Raw genomic sequence first — 17,347 nt, 5'->3', positions numbered from 1 at the left:
TAATGTAAGTGTTTGTCATTCAAAGCTTTTCATTAACCATATAATACATCATTGTTTATAATATTCTACAATTTAATATTTACAGAAATAATAGCTCATTTGTGGAATGAGCACACAAACTAGTTGAAAGACGAGCACAATTCCATGAATCTACTCATCGAAGATATTTACACAAGGCCTCCACATATTCTGATGCATGAACATCCATTTGTAAAATTTCTTTGGCAGCTCCACTCTTCTTAATTTGGAAAATTATTTCATTGAAATGGTTCAAATGTTGAGAGTCCAACGACGACGACGACGAGTTTTGAGCCATTTCATCAGTTCCTGTCTCACTTTCATAATATTCCAAAATTTTCACAAGTGTTTGAAGACACATGTTTTTGATTTGTTGCTCCGATTGACCATTGGTAATCATTTCACAAATCGGTGGAACAATTTGATACCGTTCTGTGAAGAGTTCTACATGTTCATCTTCTCCACTATTGATTGCATTTCGAAAAATCCACACGGCTTCTTTTTTCAAATCCAACAATGTGTCCTTCTTGTTGAAAAGTTTTGCAATTTCTTCTAACACTCCACAATCAATGGCACGCTGCACTTGAACTTCGGTACATGCACATACATTGGAAACGAGAATCATGGCATCAATTCGAACAGACTTGGGAACCAATGGCAATCTTAAAATTTTAAGGGCAATTTCTAAAATGTCCAACGTCACTAAATGTTGAGTTTCTTCATCGGTACCTGCAGAGATGTTCACAGCTGCAACCAATGCTTGTGCTAACAAACTATATTCGGATTCGTTTCGATTTTGTATCAAGTCAATAATTCGACTCGATTGACCACTCTGAAGAAAGGGTGAAATCATTTCTTTGGGATACATGAGTCGTCCGATGGCTCTGCAAGTGTGAGTGAGAGTTTCAATGTCTTTTCGATGTAAGAAATAGGGAGTGAGAGTTAAGAGTTGTTTCATGTGGTCTTTGCTTGGAGAGGGAGTTCCTACACAAAGTTTAGAAAAACACCAAGAAGCTGATGTCAAATGTCGAAAATATAAGTGTTGACTGGTTTAAACAAAATTCTTGAAAATTACTTACCCATTCGAAGTAAGGAAACATGTTGCTCATTCTCTTCACATAAGACTTGTGTCGACAATAACGAAGTCAACTCTTTCACAATCTGACTTTGTAAAACTTGATCTCGTTGCGAGCTTGATATTTTGGCAATATTTGCTAAAATGAATAAAGCATCATTTACAATGGGTAAGTGTCGAGACTGGATCAGTTGAACAATAAGGGAAATATCCAATTGGTTGGAAAGAGTTTGTAACTGATCGATTCGTCCATTGCCACTCAACTACCAATTAACATCAACGTTTGGATCCAATTTTGTAAAAAATGTAAATGTGAAAATTGTCATACCTTTTTAACAATTAAAACAGCAACCTGTTGAACTTGTTGAATCATTCGTTCAGTTGTTAGTGTTTTTGTTGTGGTCATCTCCATGTTAGGAGAAGTCTCATTGTCCATTGTAATATTATCTTTTGGATGATTCAAAACATTCAAATACTTGCCAAGTGCATTTCGATCGAGATAATAGGATTTTACATGAGATAAAGTGTCTGAATCAAGAATGGAATCAATAACGTCCTCAATATCCATCGAGTCAATATTTAACAAATCGTACACTCTTATGAAGAATTCTGATATGCCAATTGTCATTAAATTTTTCACTTACCGTTGCAAACTTTTTACACTCTTCTGATAGACTCCTTCCACGATTTGAGAGAGTTCTCTTCCACGTTGTTCTTCATCCTCTGGCAATTGTTGTTCAATTTGTTCGATCAAGATGTCATCACTCATTTCTTCAAACCGCTTCTCATTACTGGTTGACAAATTTAAAAATCTTAATAACACTTCCTCACAAATAATCCATTCCAAACTGAGCTCTCGCATCAATGATTTTCTCTTATCTATTTTTTGTTTTTTAAATTCGCTTAATGGTATTTCTATTCTTGAATTAACATGTTTGGAAGTTTCCCTTTTTGGCTGTGACGAGTTATTCAATCCTATGGCTTCAACTCTTCCAGTTAATTCTCTTCTTCGTTGCAACATCTTGTCTCGTTGCAACATTTTTCGTTGTTTTTGAATTTGTTTTTTCACTTTTTGATTCTCCAGTGCTTGTTTCCATGCTTGTGGAATTTTCTTTGATTTTCCTTCTTTCGAAATACTTGAACGATTCGAAGGAACCTTTTTTAAAGATGCACAAGGAAATGAAGGAAAAGGAGGAAGGAAATAAAAAGGTCTTTCGTGTAATGGTTGACAAGTGTCAGGAATTCCAAACGAGGGTAATTGTTGAGTGACACAATATTCAGAACCCACGGCGCTCACGACAATCGTTGAGCATGTTGAAGATGAAATCTCATCCGCTTGCTCTTCTTCATGACTCATCTTGCTATCCAGGTTAACTCTCTCACTTGACATTTGACACTGTTGCATTGACTTGTCGGATTCGCCACACACTCTTCCTTATTCATCATTACAAGAGATGAAAACCACATCGAAGAGGAATTCGACACATTCATCATTGAATCGAAAGGTAATATCATTGGAAGCGAGTTCGTCACACTTGGTTCTTCAATCATTCCAACCGAATCTTCCAAAATATTTCGAGAAGAGAGAATTTGACTCATATCGGGAGTCTGTTCTTGTTGCTGCATGAATGAATGAATCGAAGGAATCGGTTGGTCTTGCTCCTCAAGAATGTCTTGAAGTATTCGATCTGCAGAAAATTCATCTTCTTCGACAACTGATTGATGTTCTTGTTCCAACCGATTCGGTTGTATCCAATCCGAAAGTAAATTCAATTCATCTTGTTCTTCTGTTGCTGAATGTCGATCATGGTCATGACTGGCCATTCGTTGTTGTTGATCCTGTGGATGCATTTTGTTTGAAAATCTAAAAATTGTGAAATGCAAATCATTGGTTGGTGGATATATTTGGATAGATGGTTTACAAATAATCGTTGCAAAAGGGTGAAAGCCTATGAAAAGCAACTTTGTTTATGAAGATGGAATCTATGGATCGAGAGTGGTGAATGGGATAACTGTCATCGTTCAGGTTATTGTTGTGAGTTAATCATTCAGTGATGTTATTGATTGGAAGTTGGCAGTTGACATTTAAAGACTTTGAAAGAACGGTCTAAGTTCAGTTTTGTAAACGTGCTTGATAGTGATTCCTCAACTTCTTTAAGGCTTTCATGAATTGATTTTTTTTAGCAAATCCAATTTCCCTTAATGATATTTGAAAGCTCATGAAATCTCATTTGAAATCAAACAACCATTTCATAATACCAATCTTTTTACAGATTCTCAATTTACAGTAGAGAGATACGACAAGATTTTTCGAGATTCAAAGTCTTGCATCCATGGCGTTAATTTCGATCACTTTTCGAATGAAGACGATTTCGATTTTGGAAAGAATTTCATTGAAAACTTGCACGCGTGCAACATGGAATGCAAATTTCCAATTTTCCTAATCTTTCGTTTCCTATTCAAATGTAACACAAGATCTTGTCATGGAATGAAGAATGAATTGGATTACAAGTCCTTGCATTGGGTGGTCCTCATTCTGAATTGAAAGAAACGCCAACAAACTGACAGACTACTATTTTTTTCAAAGATCTTCATGGCTCTGTTCTCGAAGATTGTTAATGTTGTCAAACGATTCTGTTGCATCTGCCAGAACTCGATTATTAATATGAAAGTTATTGACACGTTATTTAACAACTATTCAAGTAATGGGCAGTTCATTTAAATACATTCACCTCCATATTCACCCCTCGAGGATAATTCTTCATTTCCTTTGGCAAACAAATGGTTTTATCGGACTTTTTGAACGAAAAGTCATTTTTTGACATTTGAAATGTTGAAAAACCTTAGTCCACCAGAGACCGCATTCGTGAAAGGAAATAAATGTCGTAGTGCATTCTTCACCGAGTTCTATCATCCCCCAACTTTTGTGAAAGAACGTGTTCTGCATATCCAAAAAAAAAAGACATCCGTCACTTGCCACACTAATTGTCTGCCTCTTCGTTCACTCCCATAAATTTCCATCTCATAATTTTCGTAATAGACTCCAAAGAGTAGGCACCATCATCGATTCCTATCAGTGGAGGTTCCATCTCACTCTTTTAATTGTTGATCGACATCGAACACCATCTCTCATACCCCAAGTGTTATCTCTGGACATGTAAGTTACAACATTTCGATTGACAACTGACAGTATATCCTTTGGTGCATTCACCCTTAAACATCTCTCATGTTGTATTTTTCCATTCGTCTTCCCTCTGGTAAGTTTCTCATAGATTCATTTTCATAATTGGTGGTCATTCACACAATTCTTCGGCGCTGAACGCATTTGATGGCATTTGACTTTTCAAATTTAGAAATTTTGAACAACATGATTGATCATGCAATCAATGGATTTCAAATATTGTTGTCTTGAATATCCTGTGTTTCTCTCTCTCCATTCTTTCTACATCATCCTCCACTACTAGTATTGAATAACAAATTTAAAAAACAATGAAACAACAACAACAATTGCCTTCCATTAGCACATTGATTGAAAGTTTGAAGGATCGACCTTTACATGAGAGTCGATCACGTCATGTGGATGATGAGAATCCCTTCTCTTTGTCCATGCCAACAACAACAAGAACAACGGATGGATTGTGTTCTGTATATCCAAATTTGGATGGACAGTCAAAAGTCACCACCACAAAACGCATGCATCAGAACGTGTTTCATCCACAACGACAACCACATCATCATCAACCTTCCCCAACATATCATCATTACATGCATTCCACTACTCAACCTGTACCCTATGTTCCTTCCCCAACTGTCACTTGCCAATCCATCAATCCCCAAAAGTTATACTACAACGACTTGAAATTTACTTCTTCCATGTCCAACATTACTACATCGACCACAACCACATCTCCTTCTCAATCTCCTCGTTTATTACATCAACGATCAAATCCTCTGATGATTTCAACGTCAAGAAATTACAACAACTCGAATTCTCAAAATTTACATACATACAAATCAAAGATGCACCATCATCATTCTCCTCATATTGAATTATCCCCAAATTCACCAACGAATGGTACTTCAATCCAGACAAGTGTCATGAATCCATTTTTGGAAAAACGTAATCTGACACCATGTTCTTCTTCTCCGAATACACCGACTTGTGCTCTGGACCTAATGAATGGACAACAATGTTACACCAACCATCACGATCATTCGAAATGTCAGTCGTCATTCTCCTCCAATTCAAGCATTCTTTCAAGAACTACAAGTTTCAATAGTAACAATAGTCAAAAAACATCATCAACAACAACAAATTCAATGGATGCCATTTCTCAATCTTTTGCATCAAAATCTCCAACAATCACTTCATTGGAAACATTTCAAGAATCCAACAACATGTCAAAACCTTTGACTGTTCTTGGAAAACGAAAACAACAACTTGAAACCAATGATCTCAATATTTCTGACAACCATGATGGAATGACCTCATCAACAAGGATGAAATCTCCTCCATTGTCTTTATCCAATCCTTCCTCTCCAGTAACTGTTGTACAATATTCCTTTGTAAATACTATGAATGAACAAACTTGTCCAAAAAAGTCAAAACGAACCACTCAACAAGACATTCACTCATCATCATCGTCCATGAAATCATCTCCGTATCAATTTATGAATTTTTCCATTTCGAATGACAATTCCAAAATTAAATTTGTCAATGCTCAACATCAATTGAAAGGAATTAATGATGGAAGTTGGACAGAGAAGGAACATGAAGATTTTGTAAGAGGTCTTAATGAATGCGGAAAGGGAAAATGGAGAGAAATTGCAGAAAAGTTTGTCAAGACTCGAACGAGAACACAAGTGGCGAGTCATGCACAGAAATATTTTGCAAATAAAAAGTATTGAAAAGATCTTTTAGATTCTTCAAATTCAAAGAATGAAATTTAAAAAAGATATTTTCATCCGTAATTCTAAGATTAATGTTTATCCAAAGTATTTAGATTCCTGTAAAGCTTTGACAATGATGGTTGCAATTAAGGCTCCCAATTGAATACCAAATCCAGCTTTGTGACCATTGTGGATATTAGGGATTAAGGAAATTAAAAATGACAAGTGACACTTACCAAGACGGAATGGATTCAAATCCAATACTTGTTTCATATTCAACCATAATGAATTCTGACCAGCGTTCTCATTGGTCACAGAGGAGCCGTTGAGAGGTGTTAATCCATTATCCAAACCTTCTTGAGACGTTTCTGGTTGCTCTCGTTTCTCTTTTTCTGCTTTGGTTAATTTAAGGAAAATTTCATTATCTTCCTTCTCAATGCGTTCGTGACACGTGAGAAATTCCTTTGTTTTGGTGAATGAAATGAGTGCTCGTGTCAATAATGTCACCAAAACCAAAAAGGCTCCGAATCCTTCCGAATGTTTGAGTGGAGGATTTGGATTGTTGAGAGCAATAAAGAACAACAAACAAGCTCCAATGATCCAACCCAGATGAGAAAACATGGCCACGAAAAAATTGTAAAATGGAACCAAATAGGCCACTCCACTTGCAATTGGAGCAATAATCATTCCAAACGTAATGGCATATCGAAGCAATGTTCCATGATGTCTATAATTTTGAAAGACGTAGGGTAAGATCGATACAATTAAACCATTTTCAGTAAAACTCAAAAAGGTTTGGAAAATGAGTAAACGTATTGCTGACCATGTCAAGATTGGCTTTTTCATGAGAATTTTCTTCTTCTTTTCTTCTGTGAGTGTGTCAAATTCTCTTCGAAGCTCTCTCCTGCAATAAGGTAAAAACCTTAATAAACAATAAGCAACAAAACTTAAAAATGTAATTCCAGCTAAAATGATGCAAAATACCCAGAATGGAAATAAAAGAATTTTGTCTGATGGCGTCTGAATGATGGAGATGACAGAAGCAACCAATCCCGTTAACGATTCACCAATCAACAAGGCGCTGGAATGTGCATAGGTGAAATGCAACACAAATGGATAATATAACAAGGTAGACGTACAGTCACACACTCCAACAAAGAACATTAAAATGAGGAAAGGCCATGATCTTCCTGAAACTTGAACATTCCACAAAAATGACATTAAGATTAAGGTGGCAATACCAATGACAAGTAAAGAAATGATGAAAATCGTGTCAATCCATTCAAATTGTTGATGAACAGATGTAGTGGATGTAGATTGTTGTTGTGGTTGAGGTGAATGAGAAGATTCTTTTTTCATTCGAATCAATTTGTAAGCTCTCCTAAAAACCATCAACAAAAAATATAAGAACGGCACAATATTAGCCAATTGTAAACTCAAATTCATATCGACTGCAATGGCATATCCTTCAGGTAAGTTCATTCCAAGAATTGGAATTTCACTGTAAATACCTATGGAAATGTTGAGTACATGTCACTCGTCAATTTGTTTTCTGTTGTAAATTCAAGTACTTACCATTCACTGCAATCCACGAAGACAATCCAAAAACAATAACCAACACATAAACCACAGGATTTGGAAATGAAACACAATACTTTCTTAAAAATTGTTGCATCTTGTATTTTGTCATTTCTTCTTCTTCGAGAGCTTTGACCACTTCCATCGTTTCCGATTTCTTGAGAGTATTCGTAGTAGTATCGATAAATTCTGAATTCAAATTCACAACAGATCCATCATGGTTCTCAACCCCAATGGATGAAGATTGTACCAACAAGTTCGTGCTGCTACTATTACTGTTTTTAGGAATTTGATCCTTGAGTTCAAACAACGAAGAGCCTTGTTGTTCAGTCGTCCTTTCGGAAGATAATGGATTGGAATTTTGAAAGAAATCTCCTCCTCCTTCTGTGGTTGTCTTGTCAATGATTGCTGTTGTTGCAATGGTATATTTGGATTCCATGGTTGGGTCCAAACCACTTTCCGACATTTTTTAATGTTTGATTGTAAACACAAAATTCAAATACAAATTATTGAAGAGAAAAATTTCCGAAGATTGTCCATACCGTTCGGACGCTAATTTCGTCGGTGAGACAATAACGAGAGATAACGCTCTGAGAATGAGACATTTTCGAGAAGGGTTGGTACTGTTAAAAAGATTAAATTGATTGAATTCACAGTTTCAAATCATTCTCGGTTACCGAAGGCAAAACAACTCCGTGTCTTGAATCCTTCACCAAGATATTTATTGAGGTCGTCCATATTGATGAATATTGAGCGAATGGTCACAGTTGGAACAAAAGTGATTTTCATTGAATTCATTGATCAAAAGATGAGATTTAGAAATTCTGTTGCACTATCTCAGTAAATGGAATTCCAATGCAATCATTTAAAAGCAATACCTAGAGCAAATATTATCTGCTTTAAATTTACACCACCTTAGTGTCATCTTTCACGAGATATTTCGTCACAATTTTAACAATGACAAAAGCAAGAAGAATAGCAACCAATCCATCAATCATGTAATGATGTGCCGAATAAATCGAAGCAATAAAAATCCATAATAAATATTCCAACATGAAGATTTGAATAAAACTCCACGTATTCTTTTTAGAATTGCGAGAAGATTGACAACACCAAACACTTCTAGCAAATGACAAACATCCTTCTTGTGATTCATTCAAATGATTTTCATCGAATAATTCATCATTTTCTAAAGTGTTATGATTTTCACAGAATACCACATAGAGCTCAATAAATGCAATAATTGCAGTCCATCCAACATGCAAACTGTAAAATGCTCCAAATTTGATCGTTCCTTTTCCATAAATTTCGCCAAAGAGTTCAACACCTAGAATTTTGTCAATCATTTCAAATCGAGCTTCAGGAGCATAGACGGACAATACTGGAGGTGAACTTTTTGTTAATTCACTTCCAAACTGATTGTAATATTCTTCATACAGCAAACTATTACTTCGAAACCAAGGAGGAGCTGTTGGAAAGAAGAAACAAAATGCAATTTGAATGAGAGAAATAATTCCCAATGAGAGAATGAAACATTTGAGTTTGTAATTGGAAATTTTAGGATTCGATTTGGATGAATTTTCTTGTCGTTGTTGTTGAGCAACTTCTTGATAGGAGCGTTCAGTAGGTTCATTGACGAATTGTTCTCGATCGGTGAGTTCGTCTGATAGTTCTATAATGCAATCCAGTTGTAAATATTATTTCAGAGATTATCATTAGAGAGACACTTACGATTTTTTTGAAATAGTTCCTTAATCATTTTCACAACTGGAATTCCAATTTTAAATTTTAAATATTCTCGATTTGGTTTCCATAACAAGACACAAAAAATTAATGGATAAAACGCCAATGGAAAAACAAAATGATTCAAATATGGAATGGCAAAAAAGAAATCCAGAACAGGATGATAAATATTCGCGAGAATGGAATGAGGCATTCCCAGACCGAACATTAACGTCTTGTCAATTTTTGGAATAATGTCAAAATCAACCTGATTGAAAAATTCACCTTCTGAGCTGTACATGTACTTGAAAGCAATCGTTTGGAAATTGGCCATTAATAGAAAATAAAGGGCGATTGGTATAGTCGTCCAAGATATCAATGGGAAAAATAAGCTTTTGATTATCCAAATACTGAAACTTTCCAAAATTAGAAAAAATTGCTTTGCCAAGTGTCGTGTGAAGGATGGTGATGAGTGGTTGTTGAATGCATAATACTTGCCAAGATGCACATCAGTCGTATGCAACGGCAGTGGGTTGAGTTGTTGGTCGTTGGCTGCGTCCTGAGAATCATGATTCATCGCTTGACTCTCCAAATCATCTTTGATTTTAAAATTATGAATCGTGAACATGTCCATCGACAATGTACATTCAGAAGCATTAGAAAATGAAGTTGAACAAGACGAAGAAGATGTCATGGAATGCGAATCCTGGCTGGACGATGCATGTAAGAAAGCTATTGAAGAGTTTTCTTCATCAGCAGCAGAATGTGAAAATGAAGAACCATACAATTGTTCTTTGTGTGGTGTCGATGCGTTGGTCGTAGTCGTCGTCGTCATAATGAAGTTCTTCTTCGTGTTCTCGTGATTGAGGTTGTTGTATGAATCATCAAAACACACAAGAAGTGGTGTTCTTGTTTTTTTACAAAGTTGTTGAGGTGCTTCAAGAGAAAATTGTACGCTGCTGTCGAGTCGCAGTAATCGAATCGAAAGTTTCTTGTGCGCTAGTACCGGCGGATTAAATATTGGACGCAATCACGTTTTTCGTCTTGCAAACCACCAATGGACACGAGCGAGTGGAGGTGTGATGTAGAGAGGAGGATGACAACTCGAGTTGTTCTAGAAAAGGAGACAATGGAGGGTTGTAATTATATGCTAAGAGAGGAACGCACTGTTGCAATCTGTGGTTGTGTTTTTTTGTCAATTCATGAAAATAGGTTTTGAAAGGTTGGTCAATGGAAATCGACAGAATGCTTGTTCCATTACAGAACTCGAAAAAAGTAGTTAAGAGCTTCTAAGGAGTTTGGGTTCAGCAATAGAAATGATGACGCACAGTTTCACACCTTCTAATAGGGTTCCTTTTGGTTCCAATACAAACCACAGCACGACTTTGGAGAGAACCATTCCTAAACAAGAGATACCGTTCTTCTAAGAGCATGTAATCATTAAGAAATTCATTCGAATAACGCTCCATTGTTCATTCAGGTGGATTGAAAAAACTTCTGCATTTAATAATCAGATCCTCGACTAAGAACCTCTTTGCATGTTGGTCTTAACAAGAATGTGTGCTCAAATTGTGCAGTATAACAGCCTCTCACGTCCACTAAAGGTGGATACTCGGTCACTATTCCATTATTGACCAAATCACGAAGAGCAGTGAGATATTTCCTCTGACCTATCCGGTCCAAATATCTTCGACAGAATGGAAGAGTTCCAAAATTTTCATTGATCACTTTCAGTAATTCTCTCGAGTCCTTATTTCTAAGCTCTGAGCCATCTCCTTTGTAATCAAAATTTTTGCCATAGTGAGACGTGACACCTTCTTCTTCGATATAGCCTCTACCTGTGGAGCCGAAAGTCTCAATTGCAAAGAATTCGTTTTCCTCCATTTTTTCATTTTCCTTACATGCCACAGTTGGAACTGATTTACCTGCATGCACACGATATTTCTCAATAGAGTGTCCACACAAATTTTCAATACTTCTTACTTGATAAGTCTTTCCATCAATGGTCTTGTCACATTTGTTAAAACAAGTGCATTGAGTGTGTCAATAAAACACAAAAATAATTTCACAAATGTTGAATCAATAGGTAAATGAATCATGTGAACATCAAAACCATCTCAACTACCTACCACTTCATAACTTTCCATAACTTCCTGAATGGCTGCTCCAACATCACCCAATCTCACATCAATACCAGCAACCTTTACACCTGTATTAGTGGCATCTTTCACAGCATCTAAGAGTGGTTTATATTGATCGTTCCAGCACATGGTAAAGGCCGAATCAACAATGGTACCATTCACATGAGTTCCCAAGTCAAACTTGATCACATCATCCTTTCCAATCACAGTTTCATCTCCAGTATTGGGTGTATAATGCGCAGCAACATAATTCAATGAGCAACCCAAAGGAAAAGCTAATCCTCCCTTTCTATTATTCTTGTCGGCTTCGATCAGTTCTCTCACCTTATTTTCGTAAGCTTCAGCTGCGTCAATGACACGCATTCCTGGTCGTACTACATGCTCTTTAAACCATTTTCTTGCCGTTCGATGAACCTCCGCAGCTTGTCTTGCATCCCTAATTCGTTCTTGCAATTTTTCATCACGAGCTTCTGCATCGGAATCAAGTTCTCTTGCAGTAAACCGTTTGGTACTGTGCTCATAAAACTGCAGTGGTTGAATTTCACCTTGTGGGAAATTATTGTCCTTATACAAGTATTTAATTGGAACGGTAGGTTCGGGTTGAGTTTGTTCCGATGGATAGTCTTTTGGAGCCTTTTTCTTCTTTTCACCCGATGAAGAAGATCCTTGAGATTTATTTTGTTCAGCAATTTCCTTCTCATTCTTCTTTTGCATTTCTAATAAAAACTTTAAATCATCATCCTTTTTGGAGGCTGCTTGCTTGGAGGTTTTTGATTTGTTTCCTCCTGATGAGGCTGCTGCGGAGGTGTTGGTTGTGGACTTTTTAGACATTTTTTTTTTGAACTTCAAAAATCACAAATTTGGAGTTAGTAAGATTCTTTTAATTTGAACAAAATCTTTGATTTTACACTTCACAATTTGATAGGATTATTAACGATGGTGAAATGATGTTCCTTCCATTCCACTTCGAATGCCCAAGCTCTTTCAACAACCCAATCAAAAAAAATGTCTTCGAATTCATCTCCTCAACAAGAAACAACTTCTTCCCTTCATCAACAACAACAACCACATGATTCTTCCAAATCATCCAAAGTAGAAAAAGTAGAAGCTGTTGAACATGTTGTTGAGGAATCTCCCATGCGTTATCTTGCCTATGGTGCTCGACTCCGAACATTGATTACGGCCGGAGCTCGTTATTTGGCCTATACTTCTGATGTGGGTAAGTCTTGTTGATGATGAATTTTAATAGGTTCATGATGGATTGGTTGATGATAATTATTGTTTTGTAATGATTTAATACGAATTTTGTGGCTCGGATGATGACACGTGTATTTCTATAATTTAATTTTGATTGAACTAATTTCTAAATTAATATATTATTTGACATGATCAATCAATTACTCAAATACCCAATTCATAATATTCATGTAATAATAATTATATAATCATAATATTGCTTTTAAAAATAATAAGGTGAGGCTTTCAGGCCCATTGTTCATCCTCTCATTGTCAAGGGAGCCTATGCCATTTCTTGGGCCTATGTGTTAGGAGATGTCGGACTTCAAACTTACAATGAAAAACAAAAAAACTCTCCAACGAGTATTATTCTGAGAACTTGCACAAAGACAGCCCTTTTCCAATCGACTGCCTCCATGTTGTTGCCAGCTGTCACTATTCATCAAACAGTTCATTGGACTGCTAAACTCATGTTAAAATTTGGTGCTAAGAGTCGTGTCATTCCAACGGCTGCTGGTTTGGCAATGCTTCCTTTATTGCCATTTATGTTCGATCATCCTGTGGAATATGTAGTTGACAAGTTATATGACAAGTTTTGGCCAGTGGATCATCACTCATATGACTCGATTCACAACAAGGAGAAACAACATTGAGAAAATTTTTGCTTAACAAGATGCCAAACATCATTATGGCATTGACAACTATTTATTAACTCCGTAGTAGAATTAATTTGTTTGAATTTATTTTTGAAAACAGTGACAATATTTATTGTTGTCGATTCAATAAAAATACATTAATTTTCATGCGTGAAGTAATGATATCTCATTGCCACATAGATCAACATGGCATTCACATTATAAAACAATGGAGAACACACTTCCACAAAGGGTGCCTTAAACTTTTTTGAATATTCTTCAATCTACTTGACATAGATTTTTTGTTTCTGAGGAAGAGTTGTTGTTGTTGAGTTCTTAAATCCAACCAGTAACAACAAGGGGCTCGATTGGATCCACCTGCACGCCTCGCTTCTTGATGATTTTTCATCATCGCTTCGTACTCCACATTAAGGCGATGCAATGTTTTGGAATCATGAATATCAAAACACATATTAATTAAAAACATGCGTCGAAAATACATCAATGGAAGATGTTTTTTCCTGCATCGTTTTTCTCCAAACGTATCCCACAACCGGAAGGAAAGTTTTTGTTCGTGTTGCTGTTGATTGTTTCTGCACAGTTGAGGTTTAAACTTGAGAGAAAGAAATTGACAGGTCATGGCAAGGGACATCACTCCAGTCTTGGAAGAAAATCCTGAAGTTTGTTCAAGCATTCGGGTGACCTAGTTGCTTTTTCCAATCCCGAAAGAGCCAACGAATGAAATCTGACCTTCATTGGGAGTATCTTGAGAGGATAGCGAACTTGTAATCGTTGTTGGAAAACAATGAATTCAGAATACCAGTACTCTTTTGAAAGGATTTTTGACGTTCCTTTTCAATATTCCATTGACACAGAGAGTATTGCCGTTGAACAATTAATGTCATGCATTGGCTTAATTCCGTTTTCGATGTTAATTCATCGTCATCAAATTCTAATTCAATATTTTAAAAACTTTTTTGACCCTTCATAGTCCAATGAGCAAGGTGCTGAACCATGGGTTCGAGTTTTTGCAATGTCCACCCATAATTGATCTAAAAAGAGACTTAATTTTTCAAAATTCAAAAATCCAGTCAATGTCAATAAATCTTCAAATTTGTGAATTGGAGGAGGATTATAAGAATTTTTCAAATCATTTGGATCATATAATTGGTGACGTAACTGGATCAATCTCAAACGCTGTCGCGTGATCACAGGAATGCGTATGAGTTGATTCCATTTCTTTGTAAATGTCGATACTTGAATTTCACTTTTAATATTTTCACCCGAAGAAATCAAGCATATCATGTGAAATGAATAATCTTGATCAATATAGAGCAGCGCATGAATTGTTCATATTCTTGTTGGCATGTGACAGTTGTTTCTTTATGACAAATGGATCTCATGTTTTCTTTCTGACAGCTATTGTCAAGAATACTAGACTTCATTCTTTAACTGTTGACAAGATGCGTTATTGTTACTTCCTATGAGGATTCATTGAATTCTTTGCCTCATCATCTATTTCGAAGAGTTGAGCAACATGCAGTGAGTAACTAACTATTCTTATATTCCATAATGATACTTTCTTTGCCTTCCTTTCATCTCAAATTCGTTGTAATTATTAATAAATTTTCACAACGTTTTGGGATTGGCGCCAAAAAAATGTCGAAACGAACGTTGGACGAAATGTCATCAACGCCAGCACCCTCATCAGGGTCGATTCAAAAATCCAGCACACAAATCCAACAGGATGAATTTGAAGAATCAAGCACCATTCCAACAAAATCAAGAAGAATGGTCCGAAGAAAGAAAGAAGCAACTCCTTCTGTGGAGTTTCCGAACGATGGACCTCTAGCCAGTGGATCATCAATTCCGATGTCATCTTTATCATCAACAACAATTTCCACGAGTTCGAATACGAACGAAAAAGATTCATTTCTCAATATTCAAAATAATTCTTCTTCAAATATTTCTTCCCCAATTCCTTCACAAAACAAAATTAATGGTTTGATGTTTTCTGAAAAAGAGATATCGGGATTGGATCAAAATTTTGGACGCCTTTTTTATGCATTGAATTTACTTTATCGAAGAGGTTTTAGTGATTTTTCAGTGGCGGCTCTCAATGAAAAGTGTGGAGAAACTGGTGAACGTTTCACACTAGAATTACTTCAAACCATTCAATGTATCGTTCCAGAGCTATTTACATTGTATTATAATTATCATCAACAATTGTGTTTGGAATTGAAAGAAGATTTCGAGAAGAAAAAATCTGTCATTATTGGACTGTGGAAAAAAAGACTTTCCAATCCTGGTCTCATTGAATGTAAAACGACACCAACCATTGAAAAACGAACACTAGGTCTCGAAAATGAAAGTATGACTATCAGTAAGCAAACGGTGTCACAGCGAGAAAATAATGAACAGAACAGTAACATGTTGCCTCCACCTCCTCGACCACAACAAGAAACGAAAAAACAATCGCTTCAGGAAATGCTTCAAGAAAATGATAGACGTGAAATTGAGGAATTAGCGCGACAACATTGGCTTACGAAAAAGTTTGAGTGTGATAGAGCTTGTGAAACGTTACTGTTATTATTTACGTACGTAGAGGAGTATTTTAACACATTTCGAAATTTATTCATGACCATTTTATTGAAAATTAATAATTTATTGATTTATTTACACACGTGTCCAAATGTTACATCTTCAGAATAATGAAAATGAGTAAGAAAACCAAAATGGAAATTAACACACTGGTAGAAACTCTCAAATCTAGGTATCCTCGTGCTATCACGAACCCAGAAATCATGTCACATCTTCATTTATTTTGCAAACACGCTCCATCATGCTTTTCACTAAACACCTTTGGTACTCTCAAAGTATTTGAAATGAATAAGAATGCTAAATTTGAAATGGCTAAACAAAGTTTGGAGAGCGGAGTGCAATAAGAACACTAGTCTTTAACTCTAACATCTTGGAATTTCCTAGCTTGGAACGAATTAATTTTTCCAAATTAGTGTCACAATTCCAAAACAGTTATTCAATAAATATTCAACTTATTAAAAATTTAAATATTATTTATTGGCCCTTCGGTGCCTCAGTACGTTACATTAGACGTTCGTTTAGTAAGGATACAACTTCAGAATGTCAAATGTTTTTGTAAGGATATTTCAAATATTAACAGGTTTCTTGCTTTTTTTGAGCAACTGCTATAAATGGAGCGGGTTAAGTCCATCGATGAACAGATGGCGAAAATAATGCAAGGATTGTTCTATTAATGTTTTTTGAAATATCAATGGTTAGTAATATTGGGTTATCAATAATCATATTAATAGGTCACGAATTAGTAAATAGTGCTGATTAGTCAATAAACAAATATATAAGATTACCAGTTTGTTCTTCATAGGATTCATGTTATAATAGTCGTGGTACAGCAGGGTGGAGAGCAATCCTGGATCCAATAAAGGGTGAGATGTTTTTTTCTTAATCCTCTAACCACTACATGTTTCTTGTCGAGTTGATGTTTGGTCAAGTGGATCGTAAGTGCTTGTCCAATTTCATCGTCGTCATGAACAACGTGGTTGTGAACTTTGTTCATCTTTTGGTTAGTTTTTCTTCTTGGCTTGGCTTTGACGGTTGTACGTGGTTTCTTGGGTTGTATTCTCATGCTTGTTTTCTCAGGTGTTAGTGGCGTTGGTCGTTCGGTATTAATTTCTGGTGGTTTTTTCTCTGGTTTTTCAACGTTTGAATTATTGACGGTTTCAATTGGTGGATGGTGTGTGTTTAAAGTAATGTGATGAGGGTGCTGTGTACTTTCCTCGTGGTTTTGTATGTATTCATCGAGTATGTTATTTAATTGTTGGAGGGTAAAGATAATGTAATGCGTTTGTTGTTCAATCTTTGCTAACCGTTTTTCCAAGCTGTGGAGCATGTCAGAGTCTTTTCTGTTGATCATCTTGCGGTATTTTTTAAGGGCTCGAACTTATTAAAAATGCCTTTCGCTCTACATCACCATTTTTCGCACACCACTCCCAAGAGACCCACAAAATCTCGGA

The 17,347-nt window shown here is 36.0% G+C and overlaps 7 protein-coding genes across 7 annotated transcripts; 3 read left to right on the top strand and 4 right to left on the bottom strand.

Moving 5' to 3' along the window:
* Window positions 1–154: 154 nt before the first annotated feature.
* Window positions 155–2,944, bottom strand: C9374_005320 (uncharacterized protein; the record flags this gene model as incomplete). Its single annotated transcript, XM_044695058.1, has 5 exons — window positions 155–1,032; window positions 1,098–1,356; window positions 1,422–1,689; window positions 1,738–2,527; window positions 2,629–2,944. The coding sequence occupies 5 exons, from the start codon at window positions 2,942–2,944 to the stop codon at window positions 155–157; spliced, it is 2,511 nt and encodes an 836-aa protein (XP_044548419.1).
* A 1,638-nt stretch (window positions 2,945–4,582) lies between these two features.
* Window positions 4,583–6,001, top strand: C9374_005319 (uncharacterized protein; the record flags this gene model as incomplete). The annotated part of the gene is made up of 1 exon (XM_044695056.1): window positions 4,583–6,001. One exon carries the CDS (start codon window positions 4,583–4,585, stop codon window positions 5,999–6,001), a length of 1,419 nt encoding a protein of 472 aa, XP_044548418.1.
* A 78-nt stretch (window positions 6,002–6,079) lies between these two features.
* On the bottom strand, window positions 6,080–8,027 carry C9374_005318 (uncharacterized protein; the record flags this gene model as incomplete). The annotated part of the gene is made up of 3 exons (XM_044695055.1): window positions 6,080–6,159; window positions 6,220–7,494; window positions 7,559–8,027. The coding sequence occupies 3 exons, from the start codon at window positions 8,025–8,027 to the stop codon at window positions 6,080–6,082; spliced, it is 1,824 nt and encodes a 607-aa protein (XP_044548417.1).
* Window positions 8,028–8,466: 439 nt separating this feature from the next.
* C9374_005317 (uncharacterized protein) lies at window positions 8,467–10,118 on the bottom strand (the record flags this gene model as incomplete). Its single annotated transcript, XM_044695054.1, has 2 exons — window positions 8,467–9,233; window positions 9,293–10,118. The coding sequence occupies 2 exons, from the start codon at window positions 10,116–10,118 to the stop codon at window positions 8,467–8,469; spliced, it is 1,593 nt and encodes a 530-aa protein (XP_044548416.1).
* Window positions 10,119–10,786: 668 nt separating this feature from the next.
* On the bottom strand, window positions 10,787–12,255 carry C9374_005316 (uncharacterized protein; the record flags this gene model as incomplete). Its single annotated transcript, XM_044695053.1, has 2 exons — window positions 10,787–11,290; window positions 11,413–12,255. 2 exons carry the CDS (start codon window positions 12,253–12,255, stop codon window positions 10,787–10,789), a joined length of 1,347 nt encoding a protein of 448 aa, XP_044548415.1.
* A 174-nt stretch (window positions 12,256–12,429) lies between these two features.
* C9374_005315 (uncharacterized protein) lies at window positions 12,430–13,313 on the top strand (the record flags this gene model as incomplete). Its single annotated transcript, XM_044695052.1, has 2 exons — window positions 12,430–12,643; window positions 12,898–13,313. The coding sequence occupies 2 exons, from the start codon at window positions 12,430–12,432 to the stop codon at window positions 13,311–13,313; spliced, it is 630 nt and encodes a 209-aa protein (XP_044548414.1).
* A 1,641-nt stretch (window positions 13,314–14,954) lies between these two features.
* C9374_005314 (uncharacterized protein) lies at window positions 14,955–16,240 on the top strand (the record flags this gene model as incomplete). Its single annotated transcript, XM_044695051.1, has 2 exons — window positions 14,955–15,892; window positions 16,003–16,240. 2 exons carry the CDS (start codon window positions 14,955–14,957, stop codon window positions 16,238–16,240), a joined length of 1,176 nt encoding a protein of 391 aa, XP_044548413.1.
* Between the last annotated feature and the right edge of the window lie 1,107 nt (window positions 16,241–17,347).

This window comes from Naegleria lovaniensis (assembly GCF_003324165.1).
Source record: "Naegleria lovaniensis strain ATCC 30569 chromosome Unknown tig023, whole genome shotgun sequence".
Lineage (NCBI taxonomy): Eukaryota > Heterolobosea > Eutetramitea > Acrasida > Naegleriidae > Naegleria > Naegleria lovaniensis.
Note: the sequence above shows the minus strand (reverse complement) of the source record. Positions and strands in the feature narration are given on the sequence as shown.